The following is a 20,524-nucleotide window of genomic DNA, read 5'->3' as shown; positions in this document are numbered from 1 at the left end:
TTACTGGAAATTAAGTACAATTTTAAAGCATTATGCACTATTGGCTGTAAACAGGGAAAGAATAATGATGGTATCTTGAATATATCTACATTTAAAAAAATAAAAATAGCAACAGCATTTGACACGCTGTGCTATTTTGGTTAGCATGTTATTCAAATGAAAAATAGCAATAATTCCCTCAGTGGACTACTAGATTTCGGTTCCGCCGTTTTTGTGATATGAAAATTCGAAGTGTCATGTTATTACTGCAGGTTGTGACCATTTTCAACTCGTCGTTTTTCATTTGATCGAACAGTTTCCATTTAAATTGATCGCCGGTGATTGTAAATCTGTTAAAATGCGTTGGTTTTCGGGGAGTATCGTCGAGGCTGTGACGCTTTCAAAATCGAGAAATGCGATTTTCGTCGTGTATGTCGAAGGTAAAAATATTTATCTGTCAGATTTACTAGCACCTCTAACAAAGATCTACGAAACGACGGAATAATTTATAACGTTGATGAAAATCGCCGATAAATAGACGGCACATTGGCTACTTCTGCGACTTAAAAGACGCTTTTATAAATTTGTAATCACCGCGTTCAAATGTGGTTTTACCATCATGGTTGTAAACCTAATTTGCGTAGTCTGTTTTGTCAACAATTATCACGAAAAGTAGAATAAATTCAGTACCTTAGAGGGTAATTAAAAGTGCACAAATTATCGCAATAAGCTATTTTACACGTGAATAAAGCATCGAGGTTTATTTTCCTCATAAAAATGCTTTTTTAATCGAAATAAAAATCTGAAGTCCGCTTTATTTTTCCATTCATCAATGATCTAAAAAATGTTTTTCTTACTTCATCAATTTGGTTGCTCAAACAGATCGACAGCACTTCCGATTGTTCACTATTACAATCTGATTTACTGTCTTTTAGCACCTGGTGTTCATCCAATAATCTACATCTCAACTTAAGTAAGTGCAAGGTTATGAGATTTTTTCATCTGGAAAATCCAATCATATACGACTACTCACTGAACAATGAAATATTATCATCTGTGTCTATGTGTGTATACGAGATTTAGGTATTATACTTGACACTAAACTTTCTTATACAATTCATATTGAGCATGTTATCAATAAATCCTTAAAACTCCTTGGATTTATTAACAGAAGCACAACTGACTTTAAAAATATCAGTACCCTTAAAACTCTCTTCTGTTCCCTAGTTCGCCCGCACCTAAAGTATTCCTCTGTTATCTGGTCTCCATATTATGATGTTCACATCAAAAATATTGAATCAGCTCAACATCGATTTTTGAGAAAGATAGGCTAGAGGTTGGGCTTATCCAGAGACCAATATATGAATAATGATTTTGAAACTAGCTTAAATATATCTTCTCTTTAAGACCGTCGAAATAAATCCGACCTTCTAGTCCTATTTAAAATTCTCAACTCACTCTTTGATGCGCCTGAACTACTGAGCTCAAAAAAATTCAATATCCCAACTAGAAACCGCAGACAAAACTTACTCTTTCATACCGATAACCATAGAATTAACTATGGTTTTCATTCCCCTATGCCCGTCTTGATTTCTTTGATAACAAGTTGTCTTCTTTCAAACGACCACTGAATCAAATTAAATTATAAACACCTCTCTCCCGCCTCCACTCCCACCAAGTCTACTATATACCATTGTGTCTTTCTACTTACCTCTTTAACAATTTTCCATGCATAAATATGTCCTTTAAAAAATGGCCATTGGGCGTATATAAATGAACAAATAAATAAGTAAAACATCTTCAAAAAACAAGTTAAAGGGTACAGTGCAATTTCGGTTAATCCTTTTTCAACCAGGGCCCCGATTACAATGGGAAGTTAACATCTGTCTTCTCTGCTGCCCTCTTCAACTCAACATATGAGACGCAGTTCATGTCCTCGCACTCTAAGACTTGATTTAAATACTCCCATCGGAGGCGCCCTCTGTGATTTGTCCCTCAGCCATTCCCTCTATTATGTCATGCAGGAGACCCTCATGGCGCTTAATATGGACGATCCAACAGGCTCGCCTCTCTGAGTGATTAAGAAAATCTTCGTTTTTTTGTCGAATGCAAGGCTTGCTTTTTGTTCCACCATCCCAGGTGATCCTGCTTCCAGGTACAGATAAAATCACTAAAATGTTTTGCTGGCTGATGCAGCAAACACCCGTCGTTACCACGATGACGCAAGGCATAAAGTAGCGGGTGCGATTCTCAAAAATCATAGGAGACTCACCCAAAAATGTGTAAGGGGCGAAAATAATAATAGCTTATTGTGTTAGCTGGCTTTTCTAAAATAAATCTCTCATAATTTATTCGCATTTAGTCATTTAGGAATATAAACATTATCACTCAATTTGTCAATTTTTAAAATGTGTAAATGGGGGCTGAATTTCTAACTGTCATGCGCTCTGTAGCTGCAAGACGTCCTGTAATCTAGCTCCCATCTGTTATAATTTTTTATTGATCTTAATTGAAAACAAGGAACTAGAATCCCAACCGTCCATGTGCTCTGTAGCTGCAAGACGTACTGGGATATTTATTAATTGTACAGCGCCCTTGAGGTGGTTTTCACAAAAATGGCACTATATAAATTATCCCACTATATATATATATATATATATATATATATATCACCAAAGTACTTTCGAAACAACCCAAATTTTTACTGGACACGGAGCTATGAGAAGTTATCTATAAAGGTTTAAATTAAGGAATGATGACTATTGTCCATGCGATGATATTTCTTGACAGAGTATCGAACATCTGTAATTACAGTGTCCATTTTTCAGTTTAAAATGCCATAATCTTGAAGCAGAATGCAGGAAAGATGGAATATCCTCAACAGATATCCACACTGTAGTAAGAAATAGTTATCACGCGCCATTGTTCTTGAACTTTGCAACAATGGTGATTGGACTCATAAAGGTAATAAACCAAAATCAGTGATCGAACATCCCATTTCCAAGACAAACAAAAACGATTTTTTCTGAGTACTTTAGCCTTGTACATGACACGTAAGGCTACTAAATATAGGGGTCCAAATATATATTGAAAAAAAGGTCCTGCTTCCAAGGTACACAAACTCTTTTGTGTTTTTCAGAGTTGCCCCTAACATTACTACATTTATTTGCTGCCCAGATTTATGTATTCAGAGCTTATCATTTCTTCTCTAATGCAGGATATTAAAGCCTTCTATCTCGTATGCTTGGACAATATAATATGGAAATCAAGAATATGACCAAAACAATTAAAAACAAATTAATTAATCTAATTTTGAAATTAAATGTTATCGTTTGAGACGGGATTATTCCATTAACTTGGTTTATTTTTCTAGGAACCGATGCCCAATCTAAAGCCATGACAGAATTGATAGACTCTCCCGAAGTCGTGTCCCGACTGAGTGCCGAAGACAACTTTTTAGCCATTAAAATTATAAGTGGATCGGAGACCTACACTCAATTTGCCCAAATCTGTATCCTTTTTCATTTTACTTTAAATGTACGCAAGACAAAACATTCAAACGAGCTAAGTTTCCTCAAATTTTGTGTTGCTGATGAAATTTCGTGTGCCGAATCATTGAAGATGTTAGAATATGGGCAGAATGGTGAATGTTACACAGTGTGTAAAGCGGCCACTTAAACCAACCAAGATAGGTCATAAGCCCTGTAGATGCCTAGACTTCTATATTACCTTCTCTAAAACGTTCTTCATCTCTGTTGTAATAGGTTGATATTAACAGCTCTCCAGGGAGTTGAATCCAGTCCTTGTCTTCAAAAATTTGGACAAACTCAAAATATTGTTAAGAAATTTGTTGAAATTAAAATTTTGCGTTTTTTTTTAACAAATTCCCGTTTATTTTTTATCAAAAGGTATGTTATTTTTAAATAAAGAAAATTGAATAATTTTACGCTTTGAATGGCACATTCTACTCAAAGCTGACTTGTTTAGGGTTAGTGATTTTTGCCAGAACGCCGACGATATGTCAATCTTCTTCTTTCCCACATCCGCTCCTAAGTGGAGCATGTGGACATCACCAGTTGTCTCCAGGAGACCCTATCGCCAGCCAGCGTTTTTGCCTCTTCCCACGTCAATCCAGCGCCCCTTAATTCCGCCGAATAAAGTCTAAAGATCGGCATCGACGGCCTTCCAGGACGGCGTGAGCCCGCAGGTTCAAAGAAGAGGCAGGTTGGGTTTAAGTTCTCCCGAGGCTTGCGCAGCACGTGTCCATGCCAGGTCCACCGCCGCATCCTCAAGACGCTCGTTATAGGAGGCTGCTGCGTCCGTTCTCAGACTTCAATGTCAGTTATAAAATTGAACCACCTTATACCTAATATTCTCCTCAAGCACTTACTCTCGAAACTCAGAAGTTTGGTGTTTTGAGCTTTAGTAAGGTGCCAAGATTCGCACCCATATAGGAGTACTGGCATTATACAAGAGTTGACCGAGTATACACCAGAGTTGCAGACAACACGCATCATGTTAAAAGTTGCTCCAGCAATTCCTGGCGGGTTGCGAGCTCTCCGTGCTTCCATCCTCAGTTTTGTGAACTCCCAAGTGCTTAAAGCTGTCAGCTTTCTCTGTCCTCTGTCCATTATTATAGAGAGGCTGATCAGGGTCAGGCCAGGACTTGTTGCACATAATCTGAATCTTTTTTGTATTAATATTAAGACCCAGACGAATTGAGTTTTCCTGCAGTGTGTCAACAATTTCCTAAAAATCACCAACAGGCTTTTCGAAAAGGACCGCATCATCTGCATACTCCAAGTCGCACAGCTTTAAGGGGGAGTTCACTTCTATGCCTCGATCAGGTGGTATTGATTTGCGGTGCAAGGACGCAGCCTTGCCTCACTCCAGTGGAGACCCCGAACCAATCAGTCAAAGAGCTACCGAGACCTCAATGTCAAAGTATGGATGCAATATTTTTCCTTAGTACATTAATATCAGATCAGCTGGTTCCTGTGCCTTCTGTTTTCTTCATAGGATCCAATGGGACTCCCCTAGAAGTGTTTGCAGGGAGCTCTGCAAACTTGTCGGGGCTAATAAGTCGAATAGATTCACTCGCAGCAAATAAAGGTACACAGATTTCTTATTTATTCATACATTTTTTTACAAATAACCCTGTCTGGTATGGCCGCACATGTACTCGTAAGTCCGCGCTTAGAATTAAAACCCGGTGACATTTATTTCTTTAGAAATAAAAAAAAATTCAGGGCATTTGTACTTCCATCTGTGGTTGTATTAGAACCCTAAAACCACAGTTCAGATTAATTTTCTGTTTTACTGACGACATTTTATTACAAAGATATTTTTTATTTATTTATTTGACGGACTTATGCAGTCCATTCTAACAATGGTAAATACAATTTCCTATAATAAATACAGGCACTAATAAAATGAAATACAATTAAATAAAATTTTACGCTTAGATCAGCTACATCTACGTCAAAAGGAAAAGTTATTATACCTCTACGCAAACAGCGTACTAAATTCGGCGGTCGTAGGCCCTACGGCATGGAATGCTCTCCCAGCAGAAGCGCGGGGCTGTGAGAGTGAAGTGATATTTCGGAAGAAACTTAAAACCCACTTGTTCTCTAAATCAACAAAATCAACAACAAAATAAATTATTTTAATTAAATTACAAATTTAAAAGCTTCAATTAAATTAACTTAACAATAGAATCACCACGTAAAGCGCCCTTGAGGTATTTTATTACGAAAATGGCGCTATATAAGTTATCCATAATAATAATAAAAAATCATTTGAGTAAATTCTTAGCATGTGGTGACAAAGTACATTATTTTTCTTAATTTAAAAAGCTAAAATTAAATTTATATCTTTATAAAATCACTTTGTAAAGCGCCCTTGAGGTATTATATTACGAAAATGGCACTATATAAGTTATCCATAATATTAATAATAATGATAGAGCTTCCAGTTATGACCCCGTAAATTAGTGTTGAGATTTAATTGACACATCTCACGCGGGGGGCAGTCATAGTAATTATTGAGTATCTTATAAGTTTCTATCAAGCCCCCTCTCTTCTGTCGTACTTCCAATGATGTAAGTCCTAGTGCTTTTAATCTATTGTGGTGAAGCATCCTTTGGAGTAATTTGGGAATTTGCGTAGCACATATTTTGACTTTTTCCAATAGCTTGCTTACCCTCAACTGTCGCTGTTGCTATCAGTGTTTAAAAAAAATTAAACCAGAATATTGAGAAGTAAAAGAGTTAATTTTATGTACTCAGGTGGAAAGGTGTCTTCTCCAACTCAGATGACCCATGCACCATCTAGCAGCTCTTCCGCTGCGTCCACTGCCGCATTCCTCTCCTCGGAACAGGGGGCCGTTCCAAAGACGAGCGGAGCCAAGACTGCCGACGGTGAGTTCCTAAGTTTAGTTTACTATATATAGGTGCTGGTTACCGGAATCAAGCGAGGGTAAGCGGGGGATGTTGTACTGAATCAATGTAATTTATGCAATGCACATAGAATGGAGACCAGACCACTATTCTAGGAGGCATATTCTAGAAGAGGGCGAACAGTCGAGCAATGAAGAGTTTTGATTGTACGGACATTAGTAAAATCAAAGGATATTCTGTTAATGAAGCCAAGTAATTTCAGTGATTTATTTACTGTAAAATCTATATGATCGTTGTATGTCAGTTTATAGTCCAAAACAACTCCTAAATCTCTGATGGACTTAACTACATCAATTTTTGAGTTTTATTTATTTATTTGACGGACTTATGCAGTCCATTCTAACGATGGTAAATACAGTTTCTTATAATAAATACAGGCACTAATCAAATAAAATACAACTAAATAAAATTAAAGCTAGGACAAAAAAAAATTCTGCCTCAAGACAAGATCCGGTCTATCTTAGTGAATTTTTAAAATTATGAAGACTTGCATCAAAAAAGTTCAGATCTTGTCTCGAGTTTATAATACGACACAATCGGGACATTGATGCATGCGAGCCATAGTTTGTGCTGTGTTGATCGAGGAACAGCACATTATTATTTCGCAACCGGCGGATCGGAACATCGAATGCCACTTGTTCCAGTAACGATGGCACATCAATTGAGCCTCCCTTTTTAAATTTTAAAGATGACTTGCTATACTTGTTATTCCTTCTTTATTTTTTATTTTTTCTCTGCTGCCATTGGCATGTTTTTATACTTTTAAACTACTTTTAATTACTTATATTATATATGTTAATAAAATCAATATATTGCTGCTCTTACTATAATGTGGCATTAATTTTGAAGATGTTTTTTAAATTGACCAAAATTTATTGTCTTATATTTCACTTAAAGATTCTTCTCATCGTTTGTTTGAATCCCTTAAAATAAATATGTGTTTATGTTTTTCCTTTTAAAAAAAAAATGTTATTACTATTTTAATTTGTTTTTACATCTGAGCATGTTTTTCATTCTTTATTTCCATTCTTAATTTTTAATTACTCTTACAAATTTTCTTCATTTTTAATATTATTTCCATTTGTAAATACTCACTACAAACTACAAACCTTAAAATGTATTTTTTTCACTTAAATTTCAATTTTTAAACAACTTTCATTTATGTTTTCTTTTTCCTTCTCTTTTTTATACTTTCATAATTAACCTTACATATAATTGCTTTATAATATGGAAACTTCACTGGTCCATTAGAATTAAGTCTAATTGTGTAAAATATTAAACTTTGTAACTGTACTGTATGTTTCATGAATAAAAGAAAATAAAAAATAAAATAAAATAAGCCATTCAGCAAATTAAACATAAATATGGAGTCAATGTTATTTCTACGTTTTTGTAGACTTGAGATTTTTAACATTGAGTCCATTTCTCCGTAAGTGTAGTCTCCCCTCTCGAGCATGGATGATTGGCCATGCTACTTTTCTTAGCAAACGATGCTGCACCGATTCGATATGATTTATCCGGCCTACATAGAAGGGAGACCAGATCACGGATGCATATTCTAAAAGAGGACGAACAAGTGAGCAATATAATGTTTTAACTGTGAACATATTAGTACAGTCACTAGATGTCCCGCTAACAAAACCCAAGAGTTTTAGTGACTAGTTTTCTATTAGGTACTTGAAGGAAATCGGTTGTTTTGCTTCGTTCAACATTATTGGTATCAAAGGTTCGAAGCCCGCTCCCGCCGAAGAGACAGAGCTGGTCTGTGAAGGCGAGGTCTGCACCAGGCGGCCCAAGCCGGCGTCGCCCGTGTCCCCGGCCGGGGACACTCCGCCATCGCCCCCGGCTGCAGCGTCGGCCCCGGTGCCATCGTCCGGCCAGGACGCCGAGAGCCAGCGACTAGAACAGCTGTCGGTGGACGAGAAGGTGCAGCGGGCTAAAGAGCTGATCGAGAAAAAGAAGAAGGAGAAGATGGAAGAGGAACGAAAGGTAGGCGCTATCTTATGTATTATTATTTTAGAAATAATTTATTGTGTCTGTCCTGTATGGGAACATTTTACGCGTATCGTGTCAATCCACTCACTCTGGAAAAATTACATCAGGTCGATATTTATTTATTATTTTCTTTTTTTGGTTTTAACTGTTGAGGCTGTAGTCAAGAAAAACGAATGCAAAATTAGGAAATCATACGATTTTGCCATTTTAAAACGAATGTTTTTTTTAAAAATAATAAATTAGCCAGATACGAATGTGTCAATATAAATCACTCCTTAGACGTCAATACAAAGTTATGTCATCACTATTGCTGACAACTGTCATTCTAATCAAGTTATATTTTAAGGATGTGAAATAAAATTGATACTTCGTCCTAAGTCCTGTAAATGCCTAGGTGTCCGTATTTCCTTCTCTAAAATGATCTCCATCTCTGTTGTGATTTGTTAATTTTGATGACTCCCTAGAGGGTGAAATCCAGTGTACAAACATTTGGACAAACTCAAAATATTGTGATTAATAATAATTTGAAAAAAATATTGAATTTATCAATCGGCAGGTAAACACACAAACCAGTACACCACGAGCTTGACTAATCTCCGCCTGATTTTTTTTAGCAAAATTTTCACCTATGAGTAGAAACTTAAGGCTGTAATCGGGAAAAACGAACGCAAAATTAGGTAATCATACGATTTTGCCATTTTAAAACTAATGTTTTTTTTTAATCGGGCAATAATAAAAAAACAAAAAAACATAAATTAGATAAAAACAATATGTTTTACAGGTATTTCTGTTAAAAAATATACTTAAAAGTTTTATGTAACTAAAATATAATTACTTTTAGACCAACAGATTACGCCATTTCAAATTTAGACTAAACTTAGGTATCTGGGATCTCAATAATGACTAAGTATTGAACAAAAATTTTTTGCAATAATTTAAAGATAATACTTTAATTTATTTCAACAGAGAGGGAAAACGTTTTTGAGAAGGGAATATGGAAGTCTAGCCATTTACAGGGCTTATGACCTGTCATTGGCTGGTTTACAGTCTGCAAGCATTCGGACATACTCAAACATTGTTGAATTACTACCTGGTAAAAGAAGAAGTATAAATATTGGAAAATTGTTTTCAGGCGTTGCCTAATAGGTGATTTGGTTCAGCCGGATGAATCTCACCAACATCATAGATTCAGTCATCATCAGATTCATCTAATTGAATTATTTCACCTACATACTAGGTAACGCCTGAAAATATTATTTTTTCAATTTCTATACTTCTTCATGGACCAGGTAATTTATCAACAATATTTTGAGTTTGTCATATTACCTTCTTGTCTATATTACCTTCTTTAAAATGTTCTTCATCTCTGTTGTAATGTGTTGATGTTGACAGCTCCCCAGGGAGTTGAATCCAGTCCTTGTCTGCAGAAATTTGGACAAATTCAAAATATTGTTGACAAATATATAAAATCAGCTTTAAAACTAAAATAAACCTAATCCACGCTACTTTTCGAAGCGAGCGATGTTGGACTGATTCAACGTGATTTATGCGATTCACATGGAATGGAGACCAGGCCACTATTCTAGGAGGCATATTCTAGAAGAGGGCAAACAGTTGTTGTTGTCATGATATAATAAATAAATACATATTTTTTCATGGCTTTCTTTTGTCTTTCAGTCCGAAAGAGAAAAAGAATTGGAAAGGCGAGCGCAGGGAGCCGGAATGGCGGAACTCAAAAGGTGGCAACAGGAACAAGAATTAAAGAATCTAAAGGTGCGTTGAAAATATCCCTTTTTACCTTGGTAAGTCTTGAGTCTTGACTCCAGCGGATAGGATACCAACACCTGTAATTGTTTGCTTCTGATTTCATTTATAACACTACCTTGAGGCTGTAGTCTGATAAGGAGCAATTAAATTTTAAAACAAACACCCGTCTTCTTTGTAACATTCACCATTTTGCCTATGTTTGAGCATCCATATTTCTTCAATTCTTCCATCTGTCGATTTTAGTAAAGTTAAAGAGCTGAAACATTTATTGTTGTGAAGAGATTCATCTGATTATATAATATCACACACTCGGCAACGCCTGGGATAATTTTCCAATTTTTACACTTCTTCTTGGACCAGTTGGTTTCCTTCTTCTTTCCTTCCCATCCCCTCTCCTCTCTTCATAGTAAAGTGTACATTTTTAGTTAATTTTTTTTTTAAATTTCGTATTGTATTATAAGATTCTGTACCTAGAATATGTTCATGAACATGTAATTTTCTCAAACTGAACGGTTTGGGTAGGTAGGAAGAAATTGCCTCAAGGCAAACCATCACGCCGTTTCACCGTAAGGGTAGGCAGAGAGGATAGAACGCACTCTATCTTTGCATGCAGATCTCGCTTCCTCTACATTCATACATCTTCTCATGCACGCGCACCGATTATTCCGACTTTTAACATATCCACCTTCGAGTATTTGTTGGATTTGGTCTTGCCATGTCTTTCTCGGTCTTCCTCTATTTCTTCATCCATCAACATTCGCATCGTTCTTTCGCTGTCCATTCGCACTACATGTCCAAACCAGCGCTGAGCTCCTTTCTTGATTTTGTCGATAATGCTTATGCATAATGTACGGATCTCAACATTTGTGCATCTATCGTACATAGTTTTACCACACATTCACCTAAGAGATCAGATTTTGACAGCATTCAACCTACTTTCATTCCCGTTTTTCCAAGTCCATACTTCGATCCCACACATCAGGGTCGGGACCGGGACTCCGTTGTGAACTGCTAATTTTGCCTCGCGACAAACATTTATTTGCCAAGGTTGATTTAAGCGCACCGTTCACTCTGTTCCCGGCACTCACCCTCCTTTCAATATCTTTCTCAGTCATTTCATCCCTAGTAAACATACTTCCCAGATATACAAATTCCTCTACCCGTTTTAGTATAATATGCTTAGTTTGAATTATTTAGTTGAAGTATATAGTTATATTTCATATTATATATTACATAATATGAAATTATTACTGGTCTGTCTTTAAACTGTATTTTTAAAAAAATGTTTTTCATCATTGTCGACTATTTGTTTCTTTAAAATAAATAAATAAATAATGAATTGTTCACTGCTGTAATTATTTCTGTAAAACTTTTTATTGTAAAAGGTTCTTTGAACCGTTGATATATAAATAAATAAATAAAAGAGTGAACGCGGTTGAAATGCGATCTCTTAGACGAATGTGTGGGAAATCAATGTATGACAGGGTTACGAATGATGAAATCAGGCGAGAGTGTAAATCTGAGACAAGTATAATTGATAAGATTAAGAAAGGGTCTCTGAGATGGTTTGGTCACGTAGAACGAATGGACGACGAGAGAATGGTAAAACAAGTATATATGGCAAAAATGAACGGCAACGTTAGACGAGGACGACCAAGGAAGACGTGGCATGATCAGATAAACCAAAATCTTAAGTCTGGTCATGTCAAAAGCAGACAGAACCGAAGGGCATGAATGACAAGATGTATGAATGTGGAAGAGGCTAGGAGTGTATGCCAGGATAGACGTGTGTGGCGGTCCATTCTCTCTGCCTACCCCTACGGGGAAATGGCGTGATGGTAGTAGTAGTAGTAGTAAATAAAAAACCCTTTTAAGTGGTTCTACACTGTAATGTTTCATAGTTCCCAGATTGGTACCTGAAGCGTAATACTGCTCTCACTTCATGCAATGAAAAAGTATGTTTTTCGGTTTTTCAGGAAGAGAGATTGAAAGAGAAAAAAGAAAACGATCTCATCAGAGCCCGGATCCTGGAACAGATTGCTCAAGACAGGGCCGATCGGCAGGCCAGGTTCGGCGGCCCCGTGGAGACCCCGGTAGCTGGTAATATTTTCATCCATGTATCGCTAGCCTAAAGCGTCGGTGAGAAAATCTCTGGAAAACGGATTCTGAAATGATCAAGGGTCCAAATGTATTAAATTATTTGACGTAAATGCGGAATTCCAGCCCAACCCGGAATTTAATTTTAAAAATGTTTTCGTGTACACGTGAATATTTAAAAATTTTGGAGTAGGATGAAATATCTCAAAAACGCACGCAAAAAAATGTTAAAAATAGTATTCATTTTAAAATCGTAAATAATGACGTCACTCCTTATATCTACGTGTAGTGTTTCCGGTTTCCGCTTTAAAGCCCCCGCACCTTGTAAGGAACGTTTTGACCATAGAAAAAAAAGAGTATAATTTGTATAATTTGACATTTCAACCAGAGATTATGTCAACTTTCTAGGTTTTTCTAAATCGAAGCGTTCGTGAAAACAACCATAACATAGAAATGAGCAAATTACGATCAACTAAATTAAGTAATCAAAGCAATATTCCATAGATTCTTGTCGGGTCAGTGAAAGTAAGAACGCCAACCGTTTCATGACGTCACTACTGAAAAGTGACACACTGATCACAGTCATTTGGCGGGGTATTTGACAAATGTAACTTTAAAAAATCATATCTTTGTAAATAACGCACAAAAAAAATATTAAAAATTTGCTTAGTTAAATAGTACGCTAATAGAACAAAAATAAATAAGAAAACAGTGGAATTCCTCATTATGGCTTCGACTGTCAAAGATTTTTATTCCATAAACTCCCCTTACTGAGACAAAAACATCCGTGCATTACGATGCTGTGCAGTTGTTACACGTGCAAAAAATGAGAGATTTTAAATCAGGAAAATGAGTGTCATTGTTCCTTAAAAATCATAAAAATAACTTTTTTTATGTGTGATTAACATATATTTTTATTTATTTATTAACGGACATTGTCGATGTATACAATTTATAGGGTTTAAATATTACAATAAAATAATAGTTTAAAACAGTTTTAAAATAAGAATAGAAGCATTGACAAACATAAGGGACATAGAGACAAGAGCTGGACTATTTATTGAGAGCTCGTTTAAACCGCTGTAAACTTAAACCAAAAAAGTCCAGATGATCTTGTCTCGAGTTAACAATACGACAAAGACGGGTCATTGGAGAATTAAGACCATAGTTTGTTCTATGCCGATCGATGAACAGTACTTCATTGTTTCTCAACCTACGAGTCGGAATATTGAATTTTACTTGTCCCAGTAATGATGGCACATCGATTATACCATTTAGTATGCCGAACATATATATGGAGTCAATATTAGTTCTACGTTTTTGTAGACTAGAAATATTGAACATTGACTCTATATCAGCGTAAGAATAATTACCTCTCTCTAGTCCAAGCATCGACGCTACTTTTCGAAGCGAGCGATGTTGGACTGATTTAATGTGATTTATGCGATTGACATAAAATGGAGACCAGACCACTATTCTAGGAGGCATATTCCAGAAGAGGGCGAACAGTCGAGCAATAACGAGTTTTGATTGTACGGACATTAGTAAAATCAGAGGATATTCTGTTAATGAAGCCGAGTTATTTCAGTGATTTATTGACTGTATTATCTATACGCTCGTTGTATGTCAGTTTATAGTCCTAAACAACTCCTAAATCTCTGATGGACTTAACTACATCAATTTTGGAGTTTTGTATTAGGTTCTCGAAGGAAATCGGTTGTTTTGTTCTATGAAATGACATTATTTTGCATTTTTAATATTTAGTTCTAATTTATTGACATTACATTATACATTAATTATGGTTGTAGCATCGTCTCCGACGACCGTGACGCCCCCGTCCCCAGCAGTCGACACGGGGAGCGTCACACGAATACAGTTTAAGATGGCGGACGGGTCTACCCACATGACGCAAGTGGATTCTGATTCAACTCTCGGAGACTTGAGACAATATGCCAAAGACAATATCGAGGTATGTTCGCTATTGCTTTAATCTTGGTGTTTCTATGGTGGGGATGGTGATACAGTCCTGAGCTGCCGATATGTACAGAAATATATATATATTTTTTATATTTATTTTTGCACCACAACAGGGCAGGAGGCCCAATTACAGTGGTGAATTACATCACAGAACACCCAGGCTTGAGAAAAATCACATTGTAATTTTTGTGTTCTCACCGGGAATCGAACCTTCCGTACGTGAGTCAAGCGTCTTGACCACTGCACTACGGAGGCCGCCATATACAAATATATATTTTAAGATTATTATCGTTTTTTAAGAAAGATAGGCTATAGGTTGGGCTTATCCAGAGATCTATATACGTATAATGAGTTAGAAACTACCTTGAATATATCTTCTCTTCGAGACCGTCGAAATAATCCGACCCTCTAGTCCTATTCAAAATTCTCAACTCACTCTTTGATGCGCCTGAACTACTGAGCTCGATAAAATTAAATATCCCAACTAGAAACCTCAGACAAAACTCACTCTTTCATACCGATAACCATAAAACTAACTATGGTTTTCATTCCCCTATGCCCAGAATTCTCAGGTCTGCCAACAAACTTACCAGTCTTGATTTCTTTGATAACAAGTTGTCTTCTTTCAAACGATCACTGAATCAAATTAAATTATAAACACCTCTCTCCCGCTTCCACTCCCATAAAGTCTACTATAAACCATTGAGTCTTTTTCTTTTTTTTAAATAATCATTTTCTATGCATAAATATGTCCTTAAAATGCCCATAGGGCGTAATTATATATAAATAAAAATATTTTTTACCCTACTATTAAGTAGTTAAATAATTTTTTTTTACTCTGCTGTATTTCATATATTTCAGTTATGATCCTAATAATTTGAAACATAACGCTCTTTTTTAAATCTGGTAGCACTTTCGACCATTTCAATTTCAGACTCTCTGTTTTCTCTCTAATTTTGTTATAATAATTTTCTATGTATAAATGTGTCCATAAAAATGCCCATTGGGCGTATATATAAATAAATGAGCGATACTTAATGCTAAAAGTGATGTCCCGTTGCAATCAATTTCTTTTCACTTCGCTCCCATACATCAGGGTTGGGACCGGGACTCCATTGTAAACTGCTATATTATCATTTGTCAAAGTAAAGAACAGTCCAACTGTTGTGTAGATTTAATTATTCACTCTTTTCACAAAAGTGCTATTATCTCAGTTTCACTTTTCTGTGGCTGGCTGCTTTCTGCATAACCTCGTTCAATTCTTCCTTCTCTAAATCATCTAGTGTCCATGCGGCTCCGATGTGGAATCAATCTTAATGTTCTTTGTTTCCAGAAATCGGGGAACTTCTCTCTGTCAGTGGCGTACCCCCGGCGCTGCCTGAGCCCCTCCGAGGACGGGCAGAGCCTGCGGGCCCTGGGGCTCAGCCCCTCCAGCGCCCTGCTCCTCCTGAGGGCGGGCCCCGCCGGCCCTTCGCAAGTGGACAAGGCCGGCGGCTTCTTCGGTGAGTGGACAGCCAGACTAAAACAGAGTATAAATCCTCGCCTTAATGAGAGACTTCAGGAAAATTGGATACTAAAAATGTTTTCAAGAAAACATTTTTAGTCATTCTTGAAAATGTACAAAAAATAAATAAACAAACAAACCGTCACGCCATTTTACCGTAGGGGTAGGCAGAGAGGATAGAATGACATATCACTCTGTCTTTGCATACAAACCTCGCTTCCTCTACATTAATACATCTTCTCATGCACGCACGCCGATTATTCCTACTCTTGACATGTCCATCTTCAAGTATTTGATAAACTCGAACGTGCCATGTCTTTCTCGGTCTTCCTCGTTTTCTGCATCCATCAACATTCATATTGTAGATCCTTTTAGCCGTTCTTTCACTGTCCATTCGGTCTACATGTCCAAACAAACGCAGCGCCCCTTTCTTGATTCTGTCGATAATGCATGTCTCAGCCTTGCACAGTTCACGGATCTCGACATTTGTGCAAAATGGACTAAATGCGTCCGTGTTGATCAAACGGTTTTTTATTACGATGTTCTTCGTTTTGCAGGCATGCTGACGCAGATATTCTGGTCCATGATCGGCAATCCTGTCGGGGATCTGTTCCGCTACGTCGGCAACCTCATCTCTGGTCAGCGGGACCGTTCCCGCAGCTCCCCGCCGCCCCGCAACTCCAGGAGAACACAGCAGCAAGACGAGAGGTGAGCAATCATCATGTGACAATAATCCATACTAATATTATAAACGCTATAGTGTGATTTTTTGCATTAGGATAGCCTGAGAAATGAGATGTAAAATAAACCACAGTAAAACCTTGTTTTTTCGTTCCTCGATTTTACGTTTCCTCGCTTTTTACACCGAAATGTTCAGGACCCATTTTTCTTCGTACATTTTCATACAAATATTCCCCCCAAGTAACGTTTTGTACATTTTTCATCACCCTGGTTTTACGCTTAAAAAAATTCCGAATTCATTTGATGTGTCAAAAAAGCCAAAATTATATATTTTTTTTTCATTTATTTAATTTTACAATACGCCCAAGGGGCATTTACAAAAAATATACAGGTAAGTACAAACATAGTGAGTAAAAATTCAAAAGATAAACAACGCTTTTTTGTATACATTTAGAAACAATAAAAAGCATACTGCCATGCAAAATAAAAAGTGAAACTTTACATAGTAAAAAATAAATAAAAAATTTGGATATAAGAAAAGTAATTGAATTAAAAAGCAAATTGTAAATAACATTCTTGACAGAATCAAGAAAGGGGTGCTGCGTTGGTTTGGACATGTAGAGCGAATGGACAGTGAAAGAACGGCTAAAAGGATCTACGATACGAATGTTGATGGATGCAGAAAACGAGGAAGACCGAGAAAGACATGGCACGATCAAGTCCATCAAATACTTGAAGATGGACATGTCAAAAGTAGGAATAATCGGCGTGCGTGCATGAGAAGATGTATGAATGTAGAGGAAGCGAGGTCTGTATGCCAAGATAGAGTGTTATGGCATTCTATCCTCTCTGCATACCCCTACGGAGAAACAGCGTGATGGTTAGTTGTTGTTGTTGTTGTTGTAAAGAATTCAAACAAAAAAATAAATACATTTACATTATAAGTATAAAAAAAATGGTATCAACAAATTATTGTTAAAAACAAATAATAAAAATTAGTTAACAGTAAGTATATATAAGATAATAACATAATATCTGGTACACAAAAATATTTGATTCATCAATTTCAGAAAAAGATAATAATAAATAATAATACACATCAAAAACAGAGAAAGAATTGTATGAAAAAGAAAGTTTTATTACGACATTAAAAATTAGTTTCAAACAGTGCATTTGAGAACGTTTTAAAATGGATAATTGTCGTATTAAAAATGTCTATTTCACAAGTAAATTTGTTGGCTAAGGAATGTAAACGCGGAAACAGAGAGTGTCGTGCATAGTTAGTGGCTACGTATGTTGTGATAATGATGCTGCGGCCCGCGCGCCACCGCGTGCGCCACGCGTGTGCCACGCGAATGAAGAATAAAAACAGGTTAACAACTAATAAAGGATAAATTATTGTCTTAACCTAAATTCAAAGCAGGTTCGATATTGGAATATTATCAATGAAAAGTCTTTTTCTAAGGTAATAGCATGAAATCGAAAAGCAATCGAAATTGAACATCTCTTTAATATCAAGAATGAGAATGGGACATTGTCTCGTTGCCTCACATTTATCGAGAATAGGTGTCTTTACTTCGGCAATGTGTCATTGTGAAAATGACGATAAGACATTAGATCATCTGTTTTTTGACTGTCTCCTCTTGACGTAAAATTTTTACTCGCCTAGAATGATTTGGATACTTATTTACTTCTGACTAAATTCTTAAGGACAAATAATAAAAATATTTGAATTTGTTAAATATTATTTGCCAAATTTAAATAATAAGTCTAATTGAATGTCCCTCTTTACTTTTGGCCCAAAATGTCATGTTATGTTTACGTTTAATTTAGACGGTAATAATATTTTATTGTCACATAACTTTTTCATACTGATTTTAACTACCTAACATTATATTATATTTTTTCGTGGGTATGGGTTTTTTTTTTGTCGTTCACTGAAGCATATATTCTTTAAATTTCTTATTCTTGTTTCTAAGAGCCAAAATCACTCGCAAACGAGTGGAGGCGTAAAAAAAAATAAAAATATATAATAGCAGGCAAGCCAACGTTCGGGTAGGACAACGTCTGTCGGGTCCGCTAGTTTATTATAATTTTCAATAGTGGCAATATGCAATGGCGATTGGATTTATAAAATCTTCCTCTGTCCCGTCTTCCTCGTTATAACCAAGTTCGACGGTACCTTAAATCAATACTATTACTCGGTGGGAAAGGGGAATAAAGAGGAAAGGAGAAGAGATTAAGGAAGAGAAAGGAGATGTGATTTAAACAGAGATACTGTAGCAACATCTTTGATGGTGGATGGGAGATGATATTCCCACAGTGGAGCCGCATGGACACTATGTGAGTTAGAGAAGAATTGTGAATGGATATAATTTTTCTTTTCAAAATTCTAAATAATATGGTTGATTCGCCGTACCTTTAAAAAAAATATTGGTTTCCGTTGTCCTCTTCGCTATACTAGATTAAATTCCCTTTTTTATATGCCAACTTGTAAAAACAATTATACCTCGAATTCATTCATTAGACGCACCTGTAGAAATTATAACAGACTCAGTATTGATGTAGACATTTCTAACTGCACGTTGCATTTATATGGAAAATTTCTTCATGGGGTCGATTATTTGGGGTAGTTGCTGAATGTGCATCTTGAGTGGTTTATGCTATGTATATGTGCCGCATGTAATGTATATGTTTGTGTATGTTTTATATGTGCGTTTGTGTGTGTGTGTGTGGATGGCTAGGGGTGTGCATTCTGTATTTTTATTTAATCCAATGATAACCTCCATAGAAAACGCAAATGTTTCTTATTTATTTATTAAAAAATGTCACATTTAGTGTTTAAACCTTTTGCATAATTTATGAAAACTTAATTGGTCTTTTTATGTTAGAAAATCGTTGTTTGTAATACTTTTTATGTATGACTTTGTTTTCTGAATTAAATAAAATAAAAAATAACTTAATAGTATTAAAAGGGTGCTTTGAGAATTAGAACGAACAACATTCACCAATCAAGACAGTACTTTGGCCATGTCCTAATGTTATTTTTGTTTCTTCCTCCTCAGCTCGGCGAAGAAAAGGCGAGTCGGCGGCGGCAGCGACAGTGGCGCATCCGGCACCAGCACGGTCCGAAGGGAGGGAAACACCTACCGGCTGAAGGACAGAGACTCCGACGATGAGAACAACACGTGGAATGGAAACTCCACCCAGCAGATGTAGTCGGCCGACTAAAATATAATAATCCAAACCTAAATCTTACTAAACAATATTTGTATATATACCAGAACCTCTTTTTACACAGGAGACACGTTCCACACAGAAAAATTTCAAAAATATGAAAATGTAAAATTGAGAATCGTAAAACCAGGTTTTATTGCATACTAAAAAAGAACAACGCTAGATAGGTTGGCTTTCATCATTTCGGGATTTAAAAAAATTAAATTGTTTACTATTTATTATCATGATCGTAGAAAGAACATCGACGCGTATATCAATCGGACTTTTTTAGGGTTAGTGGCTATTGCCTGAACGGTGACGATTTACGTAGACATGCGGTTGGCGGGGATCAGACAAATGTTCTTCCAGGAACTCGCAAGTCGGTTTCCCATAGTTCTGACATGATCTGCCGACGACAGTTGGCAGCAGACGTCCGGGACGTCGAGAACCCAATGCCTTGTGAAGTAGGCAAGCGTCGTCAGGAGGCATCCGCAGTATATGGCCCAACAACCGTATCACCTCCGCTTGATGATTGTCACCGGATTTTGCCGCGTCCATTCTTTTATTACGTGAGAAATCAAACATGATAATTTTCTATTTGAAGCACTAACTTTGTGGTTATTCATTATAATAAAATAAATAAGACAGCTTTGTTTTTAACCATTATTTTTTTTTTCACCGACCGGTTTCAAAGCAAACAAGCTTCTTCGTCAAGGTTTACGTAACTAATCAATTCTTTCCTATTTTATTTTTATCATGTTTACTTAATACTACACGTGGAGCCAATAAATCACGTCTTTTTTTTCCTAAAAAGGTGGTAATTTGACCCCTATAAAACCTATCATACATTA

At 36.3% G+C, this 20,524-nt stretch overlaps 1 protein-coding gene across 1 annotated transcript; it reads left to right on the top strand.

The window, feature by feature from the left end:
* Positions 1-213: 213 nt before the first annotated feature.
* Positions 214-19,790, top strand: LOC148281110 (UBX domain-containing protein 4). Its single transcript, XM_088227276.1, has 11 exons — positions 214-419; positions 3,353-3,490; positions 4,963-5,091; positions 6,266-6,397; positions 8,163-8,425; positions 10,109-10,204; positions 12,175-12,298; positions 14,104-14,264; positions 15,606-15,774; positions 16,334-16,484; positions 19,523-19,790. The coding sequence occupies exons 1-11, from the start codon at positions 338-340 to the stop codon at positions 19,674-19,676; spliced, it is 1,599 nt and encodes a 532-aa protein (XP_088083402.1). The 5' UTR covers positions 214-337; the 3' UTR covers positions 19,677-19,790.
* Positions 19,791-20,524: the final 734 nt, after the last annotated feature.

Source organism: Micrasema longulum, unplaced genomic scaffold (genome assembly GCF_059751315.1).
Source record: "Micrasema longulum isolate JH-2025_06_02 unplaced genomic scaffold, ASM5975131v1 h1tg000497l, whole genome shotgun sequence".
In the NCBI taxonomy this organism is placed as follows: domain Eukaryota; kingdom Metazoa; phylum Arthropoda; class Insecta; order Trichoptera; family Brachycentridae; genus Micrasema; species Micrasema longulum.
Note: the sequence above shows the minus strand (reverse complement) of the source record. Positions and strands in the feature narration are given on the sequence as shown.